This window comes from Ciconia boyciana, chromosome 9 (genome assembly GCF_034638445.1).
Source record: "Ciconia boyciana chromosome 9, ASM3463844v1, whole genome shotgun sequence".
Classification (NCBI taxonomy): Eukaryota; Metazoa; Chordata; class Aves; order Ciconiiformes; family Ciconiidae; genus Ciconia; species Ciconia boyciana.
This window is the reverse complement of record NC_132942.1, coordinates 24,945,412-24,966,340: the sequence shown is the minus strand read 5'-3', so window position 1 is coordinate 24,966,340 and position 20,929 is coordinate 24,945,412. Positions and strand designations below refer to the sequence as shown.

Here is a 20,929-nt window from a genome sequence, read left to right as displayed (position 1 = left end):
CTGGCGTCAGGGCTGGGGTGGCCCAGCTGCCCTGTGCTGCCACCCTCCCTGTTGCCCCAGACATGCCCATCCCCACACCTGTGGGTTGGGGATCTCCAACCCCCCCAATAAACCCCTTTGCACCCGCAGCCTCCATGCGCCTTGATGTCTTTTGTGGGGACAGGACACCCCAGCCCCTCCCCAGGGGTCCCTGTCCCAAGCAGTGCACACACAGACACCCACAGGGCAGGGGAACCGGAGGGACCCACTTTAGACACCTCCCCAGAGCTGCGGTGCTGGTGGTGCAGGGCTGGGAGCCCTCTGGGACGTGCCAAGCACCACCGTGGCCATCTCCACACCAAGGTGGACATGGCAAAAGGGCACCGGCATGGGTGGGGGGCTCCGGCACCCTGCAGGCATCGCCTGCTTCACCAAGAAAGCCAGTGAAATAAAATAACAGTGAATATTTTATTGAACATTGTTTTAATACCATATCAAAACACCTTGACTAATGAAGGAAGCTCCCCCCAAGCTCTGAACTCAGTTTTTTCCCCCCATTTTTTTTTTAATATATAAATACAGAAAGGTTTCCTGCAGGGGCACGGCCACCGGCAGGGGAGGTCTCACCAACAAAAACACACCCGCCGCACCAGGAGGGGATGGGGATGGGTTGGTGGGGGTCACTGCCATGAAACGACTCCGTCTTGGCACCTCCAGCAAAGGCACCCCCATGGCCAGGGGCATCCGAGGGGCCATTGGGGGCCTTCCCCCGTACCCTCCTCGAAAGGGTTCGACTCAAAGGCAATGGAAAGAAAGGGGGGGAGCGATTTTGGCAAGAAGAGCCTGGTGGGGGGAGCGGCGGGAGGGGGCGGCGGGGATGCTGCGGCTCTCCAGTCTCTGAGTGGTTATAGCTGAGTTAAAGAGTGACCAGTCTGTAAACATCACCGGGGCAGGGAAGCTCAAATCGAAGAACACGCCAGTCAACACGAAGCTTCAGTTGTGGTTTTGGTTTTTTTGGTTTTTTTTGTCGGTTTTCTCTTTTTTTTTCTTCTTTTTTTTCCTTTTTTTCTTTTTTTTTCTCGTTGTAAACACTTGAAAGACGAACCCCTGCAGCTTGGCAGGGGGGAGCAGTGGCCCCGCTCCCGGCGTGGGGCAGAGTCCCCGTCTCACGCTGCCGGGGCCAGGGTGGAGATCTCCAAAAGGGAGATGGGAGAGAGGAGAAAATTCCCATTTAGTCAGTGCAAAAAAACCGAGCAGAGCCCCCGGGCAAGTCCGGGTGGGAGGTGGGGGGGTTGCCGGTGAGAAATGGCACCTGCTCCGTTTGGCCGGCTGTCCCCTGGCAGCTTTCCCCTTTGTTTTGGGGAGAAAAGCCAAACATCATGGCAGGGTTTCGGCCGAGGGCGTCCCCGGGGCCTCCCTGGCAGGCACAGCTCTCCTGGTGACCAGCGGCTGTGGAGGGGAGAGCGGGTCGCTCCGCTTTTCTCACACTGTCTTCTCCTGGATGTTTCTTTTTTTTTTAAATCTTTTAAATTAAAAAACAAAAAAAACCCAAAAACAACAAAACAAATAAAAATAATAAAATAAAATTAAAAAAAATCGCCATTGTCCCAAGTGGATTCAAGTTTCTGGGTTTTATTTTTGTCTTCTCGAGGAATTTAAAGTCAGCCCAAAACTCCAGGCAGGGCGGGGGGGACAGGGAGAGGAGGTACAGCAGGTATAGCAAGGTGCCCTGCAAAGGCAGAGAGAAACAATCCCAGGTGAGGAGTGGGAGCCACGGCCACCCCATCCCACCCCATCCTCCCCTCCTGGCCCAGGATTCAAACCCAGCTGGGTAAATTCCATTTGGACAGCCCGCCACAGGCTCACCTTAGAGAGAAGTCAGCAAGCACGCCCGGCGGGTCAATCAGAAGGATGCTCCGGGCAAGATCTGTTCACTTCAAACCATGAGTCTATACAGCTGGAGAGAGGAGAGTGTGTCACCACCATGCTGCTGAGCCTCAGGATATACCTGCCTGTCCCCCTGCCACCCGCCTGGCTGTGTCCCCTCGCACACGGCGGTACCTTTTGTGATAAATGCAGAGGCAGGGCAGCCTGGCTATCGTGTCCCCCTGCAGCAGCTCCTCCAGGCAGATCACGCACTCGCCAGCATCCTTGGTCAGCACGTCATCTGGGAGAGGAGGAGAGGGCAGCGGTGAGACACAGTCCACCGCAGCGTCCCCCTTCCCAGAACGGAGGGGAACCCACGGCCACCTCTGCGGAAGCAGCTGGGATGGGGCAGCTGAGCAGCAGCAACGCCGGCAAATGCTGGCAGGAGGCTCAGGTGGAGGCATGGGTGGGGAGATGGGGCTGGGGCGGCTGCAGCGAACACACCCCCTACCCCTGGCTTCCAAAAAAGCACCACCGAGTAGGGGGTGAGCATCACTCCCCCGCAAGCGGTCCAGAGAGAGCATGGGAGATGCAGGAGCTTGCAGACTAGTGCTCAGACCAGTAAGCTTCACTGCCAGCAATGAGAGGAGGAAGGCAACGACCCTTCAGAGGGGCAGCCCAGGAGTACACGTCCCATTCCCTGGCCAGGCAGGAAGACCTGGCCAGGGCAGCTCCCTCTGGCACGGCACACGGTAGTGAGCAACACGAGGAGGGGGCTGTGTTACAAAGGGTCCCAAGGCAAAAGCAGCGCAGTTGAGCCATGCTGGGGGAGCAGAGCGTAGCAGGGACCGTGAGCTGCACTGGTCTGTTGGAGCACAGCCCTCTTGGCAAGCCCAGCTGAGCTGCCTGCCCGCACAGCCTGCGGCAAGCGTCCCTCCAGTCTGCCCGGAGCCACCCCAAGCCGGCAGGACGCTGTGTCCCCCGCACAGCCTGGCCGCCAGCCCTTACCATTGTAGGAGAGGCGAGGTTTGCTCAGACACATGATAAAGTGCATTTCCATCTCGTCAGAAGCCACAGATTTGGAGCAAATGGGGCACTTGAAACCTGGAGGGAGAGTGGAGAGACAAGCCCTTAGCAAGGGGAGAAGAGCCTATCCCGCATCCCGGGGAGCCCCCGAGGCCATGACGGGGCATGGCAGTGGGCAGCGCCTCACCTGCTGCCTGCATGGTGGCACACACACCACGCAGCGCCCGCTGGGCACCCGCTCATCCTGTGCCAGCCACCAGCAGCGCCGGCGCAGGGGACAGCCACCGGACAGGGGACAGTCGCCTGAGCGGGCGCGCTGGTCGTCCCCGTGCCTGCCGCGCAGAGGGCATGGAGAGCATGCCAAGGCAGCGCACACGTGGCCATCAGCTGCTGCCAGGCCTTAAAGGGCGAGGAGCAGCCTAGGGCACACAGCACCCCGTGGCTGGCAAGTGCAGGGGCACATCCCCATTCCAGGACAGTGCTGTCCCTGCTGCCATAGCTCAGCCCCACACGGCTGAGCCACAAAAGCTGCAAGGAAAGAGGTTTTTCTGTAGGGCCACAGCAGAGGTCAGGCAGGCCGGAGCCACGAGCCCCAGTTGCTGCTTTCTCCAGCTTTTTGCAGGAGTGAGGTGGGTGCTCGCCCCTCCAATGCCAGCCAGCAGCCCCAGGAGCAGGGGGACTCCGCAGGCTGACATCCCAGCTTGACCTTGCCCCTGCCTTGTCACCCGGACCTGTCTGGTGACCTGCACCCTTGGGTGAAGCTGGCCATGATGTCCAGATTTGCTCTGCCTCCTTGCTTGGGCATGAGGATGGGGCCCAGCTGGTGCCAGGGTATCACACTGGTGCCACCACCTGCTCGAGCCATGCAGGCTGCCATGGCATTTTCCCCAGCGCCACCGAGCAAGGCTGCCCCAAATCCAGGTTTCCAAGCCCCAAACTCCTGGGGAGCAAATCCCCAACCAGCCCTGCAGGTCACTCGCCTGGGACTCCCTGCCCTCCCACCGCAGCCAGCTCAAGGCTGTGCGGTTTGTCACTGCCCAGCGCAGTGGGGCTCAAGCCAATGCAGCCAAACATGCGCGTGCCACCACCGCCACCATGGTTTGCACCAGAATATCTAGCAATTCCCTGCCTGCAGAGAGGGAGAGGGTAATTTAAGGACCTGTCTTCTAAAAGCAGATCAGGTTTGACTGCAGTCAAAAGCTTAAGCACTCTTTGACTGCTTAAGAGCTTTCTTCATATATATGCAAAGGCTGCTCAGGAAAGAAAAGGAACGTACACAAATTATCTCAGGATGAATCAGGTTCTTGTTTGCCACCATGTGGACGTGGCGAGGGCATTTTTTTTTTCTTATTGGAAGGGAAAAAGTGTGGGTGGCTTTAATGGGAGGTAGCTCAGACCTTTGCCATGCAAACAGTCAGAATAACTGCTCAACACCCAAGCACCCTCTCATTAGCAGTGCTGATAAGTACAGATTACTTCCCAGCTCCCCGTATGAAAGCCTAGGACAGGGATGCCAACTCCTGCCCCTCTGGAGGGTGGTTATTTCCCAGGAGGACACAGCAAGGACGAGCATCATGGATTGTGGGGGACTGGCTCTAGAGGGACCTGCTAAAACAAGGAGCCCTCGAGCCCAGGGGCCCCTCCGGCAGCGTGCCAGGCTGGCCCACAGCATGCCACCGCAGGGACACATCACTGCCGCAGCCAGGCTGAGCCACAGGGTCTCCACTGCGAGTCCGGCCCCATTTGCACCAAGCCTCAGCCAAAAGGGCAGCACCAGCAGCCAGAGCCTCGCAGGCAGCAGCACCGATCTGCCTTCTCCTCTCCAGCCTAATTTTACTCCTGACCGATTTATACCTTGTGGCAGCAGTGCCCATTAGCTGAAATAGTTGGGTTTTTTCTCCTCCCAAGTGTTTACCCGCCTGGTGTATTTATAGAGCGGGCTCAGATAGCCTCACAGCCTGCCTTCTGCAAGACCCAACTAGCCTCCCCTTGCGAGACATCTTCCCCGTCCCCTGGCTCCCCTGGCAGCCCGCCTGCCCCTGTCCCCGGCTGAACCGATCCTGCTTGAACATAGACAGTCTGCCAGCACCACAGGCACCCGTCCCTACCAGGGAAGCTCCAGGGACCAGTTTCCAGTGGCAAGCCCCTGGCACGGGGCAGCTGCAAAAGGCTCCCTTTGGAAAAGGCGTTTCAGCTGCAAACTTGGTGTCAGGGCAAGGCATTTGCAGAGGTTGGGTACCATCCCCCATGCACTGCACAGGAAGACCTCGTTTCCTCTGGTCCCCCCTTTTTCTGTGCCAATGTGTTATTTTAAACAGCTGCCCCAGATCCGCTGGCTCCGGCAGCACCCAAAGGGATCACACGAGACATGCAACCGGGGCAAAGGGAGAGGGCCCCAGATGAGACCGCCTGGCCTGTGGCCACTGGGGCACAACCGCCGGCTGCCAGCAAAGCAGCAGGAGCTGGGGAAAGAGTAGGGCCCTTTGCAGGCTCCAGTGAGCGGCTGTTGCCATCTCTCCAGGCCTCTTTGCTAGCTTTATCACGTTTATAAATAGCCAGCACAAACACCCGTCGCGCTCCTTGGTGCTCCCTGGGCAGCTGGCTGGGGGACGGGGACCCCCAGTGCCGCCACAGCCCCGTAGCAAGGACGCAGGGACTTTGCACAGACAGAGGGGCCCGGGCTCAAACCCCAGCACGTGCGCGCTGTGCTCCAGCCACAGACACTGTCTGCCACACGGGCCTGGGGGCTGAGTCAAGCGCAGGAGCACACACACTTTTCCTGGCTCTGCATTTTGCAAGATGGAGGGGGAAAAAAAAGAAAAAAAATATGAAAATGCAATTGCAGAAATTCCTGGTTCTGAGCAGGAGTGAGGAGCTGGCGTGGAAAGGCCCCCAGGGTGGGGGGCCACCCTGCACCCCAGCTGTCGGCACAAATACTTGGTATTGCAAGAGCAACTGCTGGCATCCCCCTCCACAGCAGGCACCGGGAGTCGCAGGGAGTCCACCGCCAGCGGGAAAGAGAGGCAGAGAAGGGGGTTGGGCTCCCTTGCCCCTTCTCCGGGTGACCTTTGGGGGAAGGTGGTGGATGGAAAACCACTAAGGCCAGGGGACAGCCAGCATCCAACAGTGGCAGGTGTCAAGCCCAGCGTCTCAGAGCATCCCTCCGCAGTTCAGGCAGGCACTGGGGCCCGGAGCCGGTCCTGCAGGTGAAAGGGCTGCTCCCCACGTGGCTGGCCCCCTCCGGGCCATGGTATTTTCCATGCTCCCCGAAATCCCCGTTAATTTATCCTGCCTAAGCTGCCAGCCCAAGCGACGCAGGAGATTACATTTTGACAGCTGGTCATGGAAAATTCAGCTCGCCCCATCCTCCTCAAGCCCTTTCCGCCCTCCTCCCACATGCCTAAAAAAAATGAGAGAGGAAGGGCCCAGCCATTCCTCCTCGCCTGGGCCTCCCACACCCATGGGGAGGCTCAGGGGATGCTCCAGGGAAAGGCCATGGACCTTTCCTCGCTCCCAAGGCAGCCAGGGCAGCTGGCGATGCTCCTGCCTGTGGCATGTTAAACCTGAAGCTGGCACCAGCTCCACAAGCAGAGATGTGTAGGCAGGCACCAGCCCTTGCCAGGAGCAAGTGAGGAAGAGGAGGGTGCTGCAAGAAGTGGGCTGGCCCAGAAAGGCAGGTTCAGATCCAGACCTGGGCTCTTGTGTCCTGCAGGAGACTTTGAGAAAGCCGCAGGCTTTCCAGGGCTGCGAGACACACGTTGCCAGGTGATCTCATCTCTCCAATGGCTTGGTCTAGAAACCGGGAGCAAGCAGCACTGGTGCTCTCCAGGGGCTACTGCCCTCTGAGTATTTTTAGGAAGGTTACATGGTTAATTTTAGAGAGCTGGGAACCTTGGAAAACCTCCACCAGGTCCTACACAGGCTGAAAAAGCTGTTACAGTGCCAAAAGCACCACCACACAAGCTGCTGGGGCTTTGGTGGTGGCGGGAGGGTCAAGACACATTTCCAACCCATCTGCAAACATCTCAAACACAGCTGCCTCTGCAGCTGGGATAGGAAATTCCCATCACTTGTGTCTACAAGCGATATCCACAGCAAGCTGCGCAGCTTGGGGAAGCCATCGAGCACTACAGTGGGGTCAACCACACCATATGCTGCGAGTGGAAGCGGCTGCTCCCCTCGGGGACAGGTGAGACAGCGTCCATGGGACCTGCAACCTCGTCCCTGACCGCAGGGAAAGGCACATGCCATGTCCGCATTCACTCGCCAAACCCTCCGCTAGCTCGGTGTGCCTCCAGACAGACCACTTACAGGCTACGGTGCCACCAGGAGATGCGGCATCACCCCAGCAGTAGAAGACCCTGGCTCTATCGTTAGCAGATGGCCGAAACGCAGGGAGCAGCAGCTTCACCACTGTGCAGCACCTCCAGCAACAGGAGGAAGATGCTGGTGGGGGATGACGTGCCCTGAAGGCAGGGGGAAGCAGCAGCCCAGGTACAAGTGAGCGGGTGCAACCCCAGCAACCCACCCCATAGCGAGTAGCATTCACCCAAGGGATCCCCAGCTGCCCAGGACCCTGCTACTGCAGCAGGATAAACGAGGAGCCCTGTGTGAGGGAGTGGCTACACAAACTCCCCAAGACACACCTGCCCCAGGAGGGGTCCCTCCCCTGGTGCCCAGCCACCTTGCAGGACACCCTGAGCACCAGGGAGCCCAGGGGTAAGCCCCAGGCTGCCTAATGTCCATGGGAGATCTAGAAACCTCAGCTGCACAGCCCACCTCTGTGTCTCCAGAGAGCATCCTGGGCCTCCAGCCAACGGAGCTGGCTTACACCAGGTGAGGATGCGGCCAAGCGCAAGATAAATGCAGGGAATATTTGGTCCAAGCACGCAGCTGGAGCAGAGTCCTGGTGCCTCCTCCTTGCTGAGCAAACCCTGAGCATCCCACCTCCTCCCACAGCTTCCCTAACATCACCAGCTGAACCAGCAGCAGGTGGAAGCTGGAAGAGATGGATCATCTTTAAAAAAATCACAACACTAGTGATTGAAGCGGAGGGCAAGACCAAAAGACCAGGTATATAGGTCCAGTCCGGTCAGTCTGAAGCAGAAACACATGGGGTTGGGTAAGGAGAAAGGACACCACGCCCTCCACTTCCCTTACCCCTCATGGGCTCCAGCGCAGCCCCAGGAGGGAAGGGATCACAGAGGAGTTGTCCTCCTTGCCAGCCAAGCAAAGGAAACGTGCAGAGCCAAGATATTCAGACCTGACATATGGAAAATAAATTCCCTACTGGCTTAAAGCAGCCTTGTTGTTTGAAAGCGATGGTCGCAGGACAGCACATTGGAGATGGCCTATGGGGTGCATAGAGCACATCTCCAGCACTTGGGCACCACAGGGACCTGGTAGCTGAGGACCTCCACAGGTGTCCTCTTCTGAGAGGATCACCCACTGTGGAAGATGGCATCTACCAGCCTCTGAGCAATGTGGCTGGCAATGCCACCTTGCACCAGGGGCAGGAGGCAGCTTGCAGCTGCACCAAGGACCCGTCCCACCAAAGACCATGCTCCCTCTGCCAGCAAAGCATTTGCATTGAGTGCCTGGAGGCCAGGGCACCCAGCAGGATCAGGCCCGAACCCACTTCCCCTTGCAGAAGGAAACAGCATCAGCTGCATAGGCAGATGCAGGAGCTGGAGCCCAACACAGCCCCACTGCCTGCTGCCCTGGCAGGACACAAGGCGCCGGGTGAATGCCACAATGGTGCTCAGCTATTGTGCAGCACAAGGGTTGACAGGAGCGGGGACACGTAGGCAGGGAGGAGTAAAGCACTTAAGTGGCCTCATTTACTGGCTCCGAAAAAGGGCCATATGAGGGTCCTTCCTCCTGATTCAAGGCTGCAGGGAGGTGGGGAAAGCATAAAGAACGGGTCCAGGGTGGAAACAAGACATTCCACCTTCCTGGGGGCGGAAGGGAGGCAGGGCTGGGGAACACCAGCAGGCCAGCCTCAGAGGACGAGCCAGGCAGCAGGCATGTGGCTGGGCCAGGACGTCCCTGGATGGCAGCACTTGGAGAGAAACGCAACAGTGTGGGTTGCTGCCTCAGCAAAGGGACAGTCCTGCTCCATCCCCATCCCATCCCACCATTTCCTTGCTGATCAAGTCAGTTTGGCTGGCTGAGCAGGAGAAAACAAACTCTTGTAATGTGAAGCAGCACCCCAAAAAGAAGCCAATCCTGTGCAACATCTAAGAACAGCTGTCCCTGGTTCACAGTGGCTCCTGGCAAAGCCCCCACACTGCAGGTGTTTGCTGTCAGGTCGGCCACACACCAGCCAAGGGTAGCAGAGATGTGCCATGGACCACAAAGCTGGCCAAGGCCAGCACTGCTGTAACGCTCAAGGCAGTGGGTTTTGGAGACGCCTCTGCCCGCTCCCATGCAACTCAAGCCATGAAGAAGACACGCAGCAGCAAGGAAAAGGCATCAGTGCTCTGGATGTGACGTGGGGAAGCCACTAGGGCCAGAGGGATGCAGGAGAGGCTGCATGGCATGACATTGCAGCAGCCCAGGGCTGGCTTGCTGCAAGCTGGGAGGCAGAGATATTTTTTTTAGCCAGCTGGTTTCTTACAGGGGCAGTGGGGGAGGACAGGAAGAAGCAGAACAGATTGCAGTACCGGGTCTGAGGGAAGCTGGAGACTTGGGAAGGGGCAGGAGATGTGAAAGAGGGAGCCCCACAAGGACATTTTCTCCAGAGCGCCCAAAGCCATCAAGCCTCAGCAGATGGACACACCAAAGCCCTGCAAGACACCTCCAGCACAGCCTGCAGGCACCGAGAAGCAGGAGGGCGAAGAGGCCTAGCTATATGGTCACAGCACGTCCAGAGCCACCCTCCTTGCACACACACCCTCAGGGAAGATGTGCAAACAGCCTCTGCCCCCCAAGCATCCCCCCTGCCTGTTGCTGTTTGAGTATTGCCCCTTTCATGGCTGCAATTGCAATTTTTGAACAAAAGTACCTATGTTACAGGTAGAAAGCATCTCCCTCCTATAGCCCAGGCCATGCTGCAAGATCAGTTCCCCCAGACCTGGATGAGAAAGGCAACCTCCCGGGGTCACCCTGCCTTCCAGCTAGTCCTAGTTTACTGCAGAAACACTCCCCCAGCTGCTAGGAACAGGCTTCATAAGGAATAGCGTGTAGCCCAAAGCTAATTTTAGCATCCTGGAGAACAGCAAAGTTAAGCAGAGGGGTCCTGGGTGACAGCCCAGTGAAGGCATTAACACCTTAGACTCCTGCTGTTGGGCTGCAGGGCTTGAATTTACTGAGTTACAAGCTCATTCAGGGCTCCTGCTAGTCACAAAACCAGCCTGGGGCCATGTCATTGCACAGAAGAGCTGCAGGGATGTCCCAGAGTTGTCTACCCACCTCTCAAGGGATGCTCGGGGTTTCAAATTAATTGCCCAGAGAGGAGAGGGATCCTGCAGGCATGCCTGGGAATTTCCAAAGGGTTTGCCTGTGTGCCTGCTTTTTTCCTCACTAATATTTCTTGCGCAAAGGAGAAAGCCCAACCTCAAGCCCTGCTGCGGGCAGCAATCATCTGCAAGATGCATGGAGCCAACAGGGCAATGGGGGGGTCCCAGGTGCCAAAATGAATGAGCGCAGGGGATCCTCCGGCAGCACAGTGGGACACAGCAACTCGGAAATCGGAGCAGAAAGGCCGAGTCGGACGTTTCGGCTTGGCAGGGGCTGGGAGGGAGCAGTGAGGCAACGTCATGCGGGGACCGGCGGGGTGAGTCACTTCTGACTAAGCCATCCGTTGGGGAGGCACCCACGGAGTCCCCACTGCTGGGCTCCAGCCGCCGCCAAGCTGCCAGAAGAAATCCCACTTTCGGAAAGGCTTAAGGGCAAAAGCCTGACCTGAGTCACTCCAAACGCAACTAGATCTGACCCCGTGGGGTGAAGCGGCAGCTTCCTGGCTACCTCCCTCTTGACCCCTGGGTTTTTCCAAAGCAGAAAACTCATGCCTTGATGCTGCTGAGGCTCCGTCACACCTCAGCTGATCTCGCTGGGAGGATGAAGGGACATTCCAGAGACACACGATGACATGTCCCGGCTTTGCCATGCTAGCAGAGGCAGCAGAGCCCACCACTGATCTCACCCGAGTACCCGCTCCTGCCAGGAAGCAATCCCATCCAGCTCCTGGGACACCTCCTCCCCAGGCATCCCATGGCAGCACCGCACAGAGTGGTGGAGGGTCGCCCACAGCACTTCGTGCCCAGGCCATGGGACACACCGTGCAGGTGGCAGGAGTTACTGGGGGTATGAGCCCCCCAGCCCCCAGGGTTCATGGGAAGAACAGAACACTGCTTTTCAGGGTAGAGAAAGGGCAATGTTTATGTAGCAGGCAGCAAACAGAGCATGAAAGGCACATGGAGCTATGCCCACAGGAAGTGCATGGCTGTGAAATGCTTACGGCCAGTTAACACGGCCTGTTTGTTTCTGCAGGAAGAAAGACACTGTTGGAAAAAAATCCTAGGGAGGAGCACACTGCAGAGTAAGCCCTAACCTCACCTGCCCCCAGCTCCTCACATGGTAGAAAGAAATGCATGGCAGAGAGCATCTCCCTGCTCCCCAGGAGGGTCTACAACTGCCAAGGGATGCCTGGTGAATGCCCCAGGCTACCAGGACAGTAGGAAGGGAAAAAGTGGGGTGCAGACCTGCAGGATGATCACACACCTCTGCTGTGCATGGTGCAGGAGGGGAGGGATGCTCGACAGCACCAAGCTGCCTGGCAAGGCAGCATGAGCTCTCCCTCTCCAGCCAGAGGCTGGGGATTTGGGAGATACCTCTGTGCCAGGGATGGGGCCACACCGCATGACTCGCTCTTGCTCCGGAGCAGCCCTGCACTTCCTGGCTGCCTTTGCAGCACGGAGGTGGCTGGCAGACAGAGCGGGCTTTCTGCAGCTCTGGGAGCTAAACCTCCGAAACACAAAGCACGATGTCTCAGAGGAACAAACTCCTTGGCGAGCGGCAGGGTCTGCCCACGCTGGATCCTGCTAGCAGAGGCAGGAGGGGCTGCACACTGGGCCACAGGCAGGAACAACCCTGCCTGGCTGTCCCACCTTCTCTGCTCCTGCCTCCCCTTCACTTCAACACGTGCCACCCACGAACATGGGAAGGGCCGAGCTGTCTCGCGGCCAGTGGCCACTGGGAGCAAGAGGGGAATAGCGGAGCTGCAGGTGACAAAAAGCCTAGCTGTGGGATCTCAAGCTCTCTCTTCCCCAGAAGAAAGGAAAAACACCAAGGCAACACCCAGAGGAGCACAGTGTACCCCCACTTCCAGAGCTGGGCAGGGCCTTGGCAGAGCAGAGTCCCCCCATGAAACACTCACCCAGGACACCCCAGGACCGGCTGCAGGGTGCTGTCTGCTTCATACCCTTCTATGGGGAGCAAAAAGAAATCAAAGGCATCTACAACCGCCCTTGGAAGGGTAAGATCCAGGCAAACAGCAGACTTCAAGGGCTATGAAATCAACATGGCAATAAATAAGCGGATAGACAATAGCTTCAAAGCAGCAAGATCCGGGTGGGGATAACCTGAAATGCTGAGGCAGCTCAGGCAGGGTGCTCAGCCTCACCCTGTCCCGCTCAGCACCAGCTTAACAGAAGGCTGGCCCCAAAACCGACCTCAACCCATACTGACTCGACCTCCCTGCAGACAGTATTTTAAGCCATCTGGGTGGAGCTAAACCCCCCCATTCTCCCCAGCTACAGATGTACAGGCCTTGGATGGATGGATTGAAAAGTGGATCTAATTCCCCTGCAGCACTTCCGATGAAATGCAGCTCCATCACCTTGTAGGGAGAGCTCCCAAACAAATTACTGCAATTACCCCGGCTGCAGGAGAAACTGCGGGTTTTCCCTTGCTGGTGACAAAGACTTCTCCAAAAAACAATCCCCAAAATGCCCACCACACCAAGCTGTAATGCAATCATCTGGGATGCGCAGAGAGGAGTCCCCAACACCACCCTTGAGCTGCTGAGCCGTGATCAGAGAAACACACAGCTGTGGCAAAAGCCTAGGGGAGAACGAAGCCAGCCGCCTTTCAAGGGAGGAACAGGCAAAGAGGCAGGGAGGACATGGAAACTCCTTAATGCTAGCAGCCCCAGCCCGGGAGGAAACAAAATGCTGGGCAGGGATATGGGACAGGGGGAGCATCACTCAGTTCTCCTGCCTAACTGCTTCTTTCCTTCTCTTGCGTTGCAGGCAGCTGGCCTCTAAAAATACCCGCTGTTGTCACGCTGTCCTGCCTGCTAGGGCCAGGAAACAGCTCTGAGCGGCTTTTCAGTTCAATTCTTCATTCGTGCTGCTGTGCCTCCCTTGCCAGGGCCTATCCCAGCCCCATTTCTGTGCCTGGTAGGTGACAGTCTCTCAGGAACTGTGGCCATAACCCACCACAGCCTCAATGAGCTGAGGGTGCTTGCTGGAAATATACAGCCCTGGGAAATTTCTGCTAGCATTGCTAAAGCTAGCAAAAGGGTAAATATTTCCACTGCATCTCTCTGCTACTCTATAAAGCGCCACAAGACCATTGCACAAGGTGCGTGGTCTTGTTTCCGTGCCACTGATGGGAGGCCCACAGCTGCACAAGCGTGCACGAGCAGAGAGAGCCAGGAATTTCCCGAGCTAATTTGGCCCGCGCCCTCCCGAGTGGCACAACACCGCAGCTGTCCTGGGGGCCGACCTGCTGCTGACACCAGCCAATGCAGCTTGGCTCCATGGGGAAGGAGGGGAGAGAAGAGTCAGCTCCACCTCAGAGGTGAACTGCAGCCTCTCTAATGGCAAGGCACCACCCCTGCTGGCAAAATATGCCTTGTACCAAACACGTCCAGCTGCCCATAGACCTGCCATCAAGGCCTGGGGAAGGACAATGCCAGCACCAAGCAATGCATCTGCTCAAGCTCAGCTGGCTGCATGCAGCACAAACCCAGCTGCACACAGGCACGGGGACCACGCTGGGGAGCACTGATGGACTGAACCCTGTGCCAGCAGCACAGAGACCAGCCATAAGGACCTGCCTACCGGCTCCCCAGCTCTCCCTGCCACCCTCCTCAAAGCCCAGGCTGTGCGGGACCCACAGCGGGCTGGAAAGCTAAACCACACCAAGAAAAAAGCGGCCCCTGTTCCCTGCTGCAGGCACTCCCCTCTCCTGCCCATAGCCCGGCAGGGCAGGAAACCCGCCAGCAGCCAGGCTCTGCCCACGGGAAGCACTGTGCAGCAGCACGAGAAGAGGCCCCAGGCCAGCAGGGCTTCCTGCAGCTGCACCTCCCAACGGCCTCTCACCAGAAAGCGCTAAGCAAAAGTGTTCGGCCAAGCAGCGCCCACAAGGGACAGCAGGAGCATCCCCGGGGGGAGACCCAAGCCCCCAACGGGTTCACCTGCATTTGAAAGCTGCCTGGTGGGACCAGTGCTGGCGAGACCTCTAAGGCCCAACTTTAACTACTCCTGCTCTATCTGAAATAAAAAATGGGTCTGCCTCTACAGAGAGAGGCTTGTTGTACCACGATGCACAGCCACCCCAGAGCAGGTGGGTAAAATGCTCTGCATCGTACCAGCAGCAGAGGCAATGAGACGCGCCTCGTGGTTGCCCACTGGCCAGCCAGGGTGCCACGGGACCAGTTCCTGCAGAGGGAATTCATTCATTCAAAGATCTCTTTGCTGCCTGTCTGATTTGTCCCACAGGAGATTACATCAGAGGAAAAAAGCTTCCCTCACACCCCCCAAAGTGGGTTTTTCTCCCTCCCTGCATTTCTCTTGAAATTAATTTTCGGCATTTAGCAGCATTTTCCCATGACTCTCCGCAGTTCCCTTGGCTGGGTGCCAGCCCTGGTACTGCTCCTCCACCAAAGATGTCTGCGTCTGATTGATCCTCTGGCCAGCGAACGAGAGAGAGAAAGAGAGAGAGAGGAAAGGAGACCTAATAGCACATTAATAAGAGAAGCCTTTACAGTTATTCCAGTCACCGGAACAAACATCTCAGCAAAATAAACCAGCATGGGATAAACTTACGTCACGGGCCGGGAAGACAATCCTGGCTGGGAACTGGGTCAGCCCAGGGAGCACGAGAGCATTGTTCTCAGCATCTCTAGAGCGTACACGTGTGCAGAGGGAGAGAGGGCTCCCAGCTCCCCTGTGCTGATTTATGCACAGGTTTAGAGAGGAGTGAACCCAGACAAGCCAGTTAGCACACACAGCAATTAGTGCCTTGATCCTGGGTAAGGCAGCTGAGAGATTTCAGAGGGCACCAGAGTGGCAAGGCAGCACAGCGAAAGCCTGTGCTAGCCCTTGCTGTGGAGACTGAAGATAACTGCCGCCACTGACTTCTTGTGGTTACACACAATGCCAATGTTGACACACTTAAACTTCATCTCCAGGCTGTGGGTCTGGTATGCATTAAAGCTGCCTTCGAGTCCCCCACCTTCTGGTATTCGGTGTTTCATTCCTCCAAGGTAGCTGCTGCCTCTTCCCCTGGCCCCGGACGTATGCTGTCTTGTGGCCAGCTCAGAGAAGGCAGAAGTGGAAGAGCAACCCCTCCAGACTCAGACAGTCCAACAGCTGAGTATCTCCAGCCTAGGGAGTCATCAGGACTGTTCCTGCACCTCTTCCCAAAAATCTGCAGGCCTGGCAACACTGCAGGTGCCCAACCCAGCTGCCAGGCAGTCACCAGCACCAAACCCACAAAAAGATGGTTAGAGGACAGTCTCCTTTGGAAATTTCCACTTGCAAAAATAGATTCACAGTGGCAAGTTCCTGCAGACCTTGGGGCACCCTTCCCCTGGCCTAGCCCCTCTAGAAGGGGGAGGGAAGCATGTATGATGTCTGCATGTTGAAAAGTTGGTGGTGGGAAAGTCAGGGCTGAAAGCGGACTCCCTCCGGCAGCTCACTGACTAGCCAGCTAGAATTAAGCCTTCTGGTTTTGGTGTAGAGATTGAATGGCAGGACTAGCTCAGGAGTAGGGATCACCAAGCACCAGCGAGAAAAGGCTCAGGACTCGAAGCTGTTGGAGCACAGCAAGAGTACACCACAGACCTGCCTCTTCCCCTGCCAGGCAGAGATGACACAGGGGTTCACACACACCTCCAGCTCACTTTCCAACAAGTGATCCCTATTTCACATCCCTTACTCCAGAGCCAGATCAAAGAGCACTGCCAGCTTGTTTCACTCTCTAACCCTGCCTGGAGGACCACCCAGCTCAGCACCCTGGCTGCCGTCTCTGTGCCAGACACTCATCTGCTCCAGGCTGGGCCCTCCTGCTCCAGGCACGGCACTGCTGAGAACGAAGCAGCTCACTTGGCAAAGGAGACCTCCTAGCCTTGCTGCTGCCAGCATCCAGGACAAACAGCTTGTTTTGTCAGTGCATGGAAAGCCTGCAACATTCCTGATGGCTCCGCACAGAAGAATGAGCTAGGCATTTCCTTGGGCTAGCCAGCAGACAGGGAGATATGGATTTATTGGAGCTTCAAACACTCAAGGGCTTTGGGTGATGAGGGGGGTTTCCAGATAAACTTTAAGCTACTTACAGCCTCTGCAAACTCCCTGAGATCCTCTGATGAAGATGAATAACACGAGTGATACTAATGGAACCACACAAAGCTGGAGACATGCAGCATTAAACCACGTCTCCTTTTTGTCCCTTCTTCCCGCCAGCCTTGGCTTTGCTGAGAAGACCTAATGGTCATGAAGCTACAGGGACAAGGTCAAGTGCTACAAGCAAACTCCAAAGTTGCAAAAGATGTTTTGTCATCTTCTACCAGCATAGGCCAGGAAGCGAACCTCAGAAACCCTGGGCAGACAGGGAAATCCCAGAGCAGTTTCAGGTGGAGCTGGAGCAGTTATTTCACTCATGTGGATGGGAAAATCCTGGGAAAATACCTATCAGGAAACAGGATCCACTTACCCAGGGAGACACTGTCCCCTCAGAGGGAGGAACAAGCTCCACCACAAAGGTCAGAGCCCCCTCACCCACCCCATTTGAAAGATGCATTTAGGCTTTGCTATTTGTAAGAGCAGCAGCTCTCCTCCCCTGGCCCTGGAAGGGCTAGAGGCCATCAGTACGTAACTGCTCCTGCTGTCCCTGCACCCCAGCAGCCGTGGCAGGGGCCGGAGGGATTCGGCAGTGGGCTCTTCTCACCAGGCGTCATGACGCACGGCACCCCACAGTGATGCTGCAGCACATGCTGGCCCTGGGGACCACTTTGCAACCTCCCTCTGTGCAGGCTTCCCAGTGCAGCCCTCCTCTCTCCCTCCCCAGGCGTGCCTGGCTCTTCTGCAAGCCTTTGACTGCAAAGAGGAGAAGCGTGACACCAGCCAGGGAAAAGAGCTCAGCCCGCCCCAGCTCACTCCTCAGGGTCCGTGCTGATGGGCCAGACGAGCCATGAAGCAGCCAGAGAGGCACACAAAATCAGCATCGCAGATAAAGGGAGTAGCAAGGCGCCAAGCCTATCTGCGTGCTCCCATTATCGCGGACATGCTGCCGCAATGACAGCACCTTGTCACTAGCATTGAGCCAGGGCTCCTTGCTGTCCCACTGAGGTCCCTGCAGAGCACAGGTTGCACTTTGAGGCTCCTGGCTCTCCCTCCAAACCCAAGTACTCCTGGAAGAGCAAGCCCATGAACACAACCTTCCCCACGTGCCAAGATCGGCACCATCCAGGTCCCCAGCCTATGCAGAGGCAGGAGGAAAGGGGCAAGCAGGGCAAGGATCCACTCTCCAGACCTGTTAGCCACAGAATTTGGCTCCTCTCCTCGCAGCAGTACAGCAACTCAGGCGGATCCCCAAGACCCCCAGGCACACGTCCTCCTGAGAGGGTTCAGTGCGTCGGCGGGTCCCCTCATCCCCACGCTCAAGTCATCCTTCAAAAGGAGCAGGGACAGTCACATACAGCAATGTCAAAGCTCCTCTCCATTTACCGGAGCACAGCTGCTTCAGCACTTTCCAGTGGCTAATGGAGTGGCTCAGTGCCGCAAGAGGAGCGGGTCAATGGGGAGGCAGGGGGGAAGAAGCGAGTAGCTCCTGACTGCTCTGCTGTAGGTTAACCAGCTGCAACAGGAGATTAGCAGGAATTTTAGCAATCTTGAGGTGGCTCACTTCCCCTTCCCCTCGATCTCCAAATCCTCCATTAACCTCTTATGCTAAGAGGAAGAACGCAAAAGTTTAATGAGCTCTGACAAGTTTTCAGAATGGTTTTTAAGCATCCTCCACTCCTTTTACTATTAATTAGTGACAAGGAAGAACCACCACCGGGAGAGGCTTCGGCACGGACTCAACGGCTCTCGCTGCTGCCCACGCATGCTTCAGCACAGCTCAAATGCTCTCGGAGGGCCACAAAAGAGGCCAGAGAAACCCAGTTCTTGCAGCACTTCCCACAGCTCACACTGCAATCTTCCAAGGGCACCGGGTTTAACTTCACAGCGTCACACTAACTTGCATGAGCAGCCGGAAAAAGCTTAACTCCATTTTGCAGCTGGTTTATTTTTATGAACAGGTTTTTGCCTCTCAGCATTGCTGTTTGAGAACTATCATTTAATGTAACTGATACTCTCTGACTGACCGCCTCTACATACAGATTAACAGAGTGGTGTTTCTGTAACAAAATCCTCCTTGCTCTAGCGCCAGCCTCAGCAGAAGGCCCCGTGGCACTCATTTGCACAGAGGCTTGTGGAATACCTGGAAGGATGCTACACCTTTGTTTCCTTCTATGTTTAAAAACCAGAGCAGCAGCACAGTGTGCGCAAGGTCACAGAGCAAGAAAGTTTGCAGAAACGCTTGGTCTCAACTCCAGCGCCACATGCCAGCCAGCCCTCTCCATCTGCCAGGGACGACTGCAAACCCAGCTTATCCGGATCAATAGGAACTTGGCCTGGAGCGTTCTGCCACTGAGAATGCAATGCAAGACATACAGCTTCGATCTAACTGAGAAGAGCAGCCCCCGGAGACTGGGTAAAGGGGAAAACCCCAAGACAGAAGTAGGAAAATGGGCCCCATGAGCCTCATTTTGCACTTTGTTCTTGTCCACTGGTTCAGTTTCAAGCCTTCCTGAAAACGAGGCATTGTCCCAAGACGTATTACGAAATTCCCAGACCACGTCATGCAAGGAGAACGCTTACAGCGTTTGCAAGGGGGCTGGGTGGGAGAGAAATCCCAGACTATTCCAGGAAATGCGAGGAGACATCCCTGAAATGACTTCCCCTCTAGCCAGGAGGCGAAGGGAGGACCTCCCACCTCGCTCCCTGTACCCAGCCAAAACTAGGTCAGTGACACAGCCCTGCTCGCAGCCAGAGCTCCTCTCCAGACACCAGGACACATGGAACGGTCCAGCTGTAAGGGTTAAGATGGGGGCAACCTTGCACCCTCCCTTAGCCTGACAGGTTTCCTGCAAGAGAGCCCAGCCGGCTCCCCAGCCCTGTTAAAGAGGCAGGCAGTTCCTCCTCTGCTTCCTCCCCAGCACCGCAACAGTGCCAGCTGGCTTGAGTAAGAAAACCCTCTTCAGCCTCTCCCTGGCCCTTTATCAGACGAAACAAAGGAGAAAAATTCCCACACCTCGCTTTCAAAGGCTTCCTCAGCCCCTTTCCCAGTTTCTAAGGCATAGGGACCCCTATACCTGACTGAAACCCCCCAAACACCTTCAGAAGAGGAGCTCAGCCTGGTCTTCAAAACCAAGGGCTCAAGCTACAGCACCCTCAGACCGCTTTCCCCCAAGTCGAGGGAAAGGTGCCACATCCACTGCTTTGCATCCCAGAGCAAAACACCTCCCTTCTAGAAAGCCTCCTCCCTCCACAGCCCCTTCCTCCCTTGACCTTGACACAGACACCGGCCCTGGTGCTCACTCACCCACCCACCCGTCCATGCCGGGGAGGGGATGGGGGTCCTTCCTTCAGGCTTAGCATAACGGGTCTTGACCAGCCGGCCAAGGTGGGGACAGCCCCTGCTTCCCAGCCACCCCTTGCCGGGTGAAGCGTGCCCACCGCCGCCCCCGGGCACCCACCGACGGAGAAGCCGAGGGAAGGCTCCGGGGAGCCGGCACTCACCGCTGTGCGAGCTGAACCACCGCGGTGCGATGTGGAGGGGCAGCGCGTCGGCCAGCGAGGCCCTGGCGCCCAGGTACAGCATCCCGTCTCTATGGTGACCGCCTCCCGTCTCCTGGTAACCGTTGCCATGGGCGTACGTGGAGTCGGAGCCCGGGCCGCCGCCGCCGCCGCCGCCCGGGGCCCGCTCGGCCTCCCCCGCCGCCCGCGCCGCCGCCGCGTACAGCCCGAAGGGGACGGCGCCGGCCGCCGCGGGGTCCATGCCCATACCGGCCACCGAGCTGACGGAGCGGCTGCGCAGCCCCATGGCGCCGCCGCCGCCGCCCGCCCGGTAATGGCCGAAGGGGGGCGGCCCCCCCCCTCCTCCCGGCGGCGGCACGGCGCTGTCATCCGTCGACACCCCCGGGAAGGGGCCCCGCGAACGGGCCGCCGTGCTCTGCTTGCCCCCCATATGGGCGCCGCCGGGCCGGAGGGAGCCGAGCGACAGCCCCCCGCGGGGAACGGGGCCGCGCCGCCCCCGCCGCCGCTGGGAGGCGAGAGGGGGCGGAAGGAAACGGGGGGGCGCGGGGAGCTACGGGCGAAAACCCATCCCCGCCCCAGGCATCCTCCCCCCGCCGGGCCCGCAGGGGCGAGGGCGCCCCGAGTCCGTCGTCGTCACCCCCGGCGGGGGCCGCCGAGGGCTCCGGGGCCGCGGGGGGGGGGGGGGAGCGGGACGGCGGAGGAGGGGGGAGGTGGACGCCGGCCGGGTCGCTCCGCCCGCCTCGCTCCTGCCCGGGGCGCGGCCGGCAGCCGGGCGACGATCAGCTGCGGCCCATGGGGCGGCGGGGGGCGGCGGGGGCGGCGCGCCCCGCTCCGCTGCGCTGCGCTGCGCCGGGCACGGCCTCGCTGCCGGCCGCCGCCAGCCGCCTGGGTGCTCGGCGCCGCGCCGGAGACAATAGAGGCCGGCAGCACGCATGCTCCCGCCCCCGGCCCGCCGCCCTTAACCC

General features: G+C 57.9%; 1 protein-coding gene across 1 annotated transcript; it reads right to left on the bottom strand.

Moving 5' to 3' along the window:
• Positions 1–1,591: 1,591 nt before the first annotated feature.
• On the bottom strand, positions 1,592–20,871 carry ZNRF1 (zinc and ring finger 1). The gene is made up of 5 exons (XM_072873822.1): positions 19,947–20,871; positions 2,854–2,949; positions 2,041–2,146; positions 1,846–1,936; positions 1,592–1,708 (listed from the first exon to the last, which is right to left on the bottom strand). The coding sequence occupies exons 1-4, from the start codon at positions 20,392–20,394 to the stop codon at positions 1,879–1,881; spliced, it is 708 nt and encodes a 235-aa protein (XP_072729923.1). The 5' UTR covers positions 20,395–20,871; the 3' UTR covers positions 1,592–1,708; positions 1,846–1,878.
• Positions 20,872–20,929: the final 58 nt, after the last annotated feature.

Bases quoted from the DNA above. Each gene is read 5' to 3' on its own strand.
- ZNRF1 (XM_072873822.1), bottom strand. From the start codon at position 20,394: ATGGGGGGCAAGCAGAGCACGGCGGCCCGTTCGCGGGGCCCCTTCCCG. The intron at 2,950-19,946 runs GTGAGTGCCGGC...CTCTCCCTCCAG, and splicing joins GTGGTTCAGCTCGCACAGCG to GTTTCAAGTGCCCCATTTGC. The intron at 1,937-2,040 runs GTACCGCCGTGT...TCCTCTCTCCAG, and splicing joins CTCTGCATTTATCACAAAAG to CTGTATAGACTCATGGTTTG.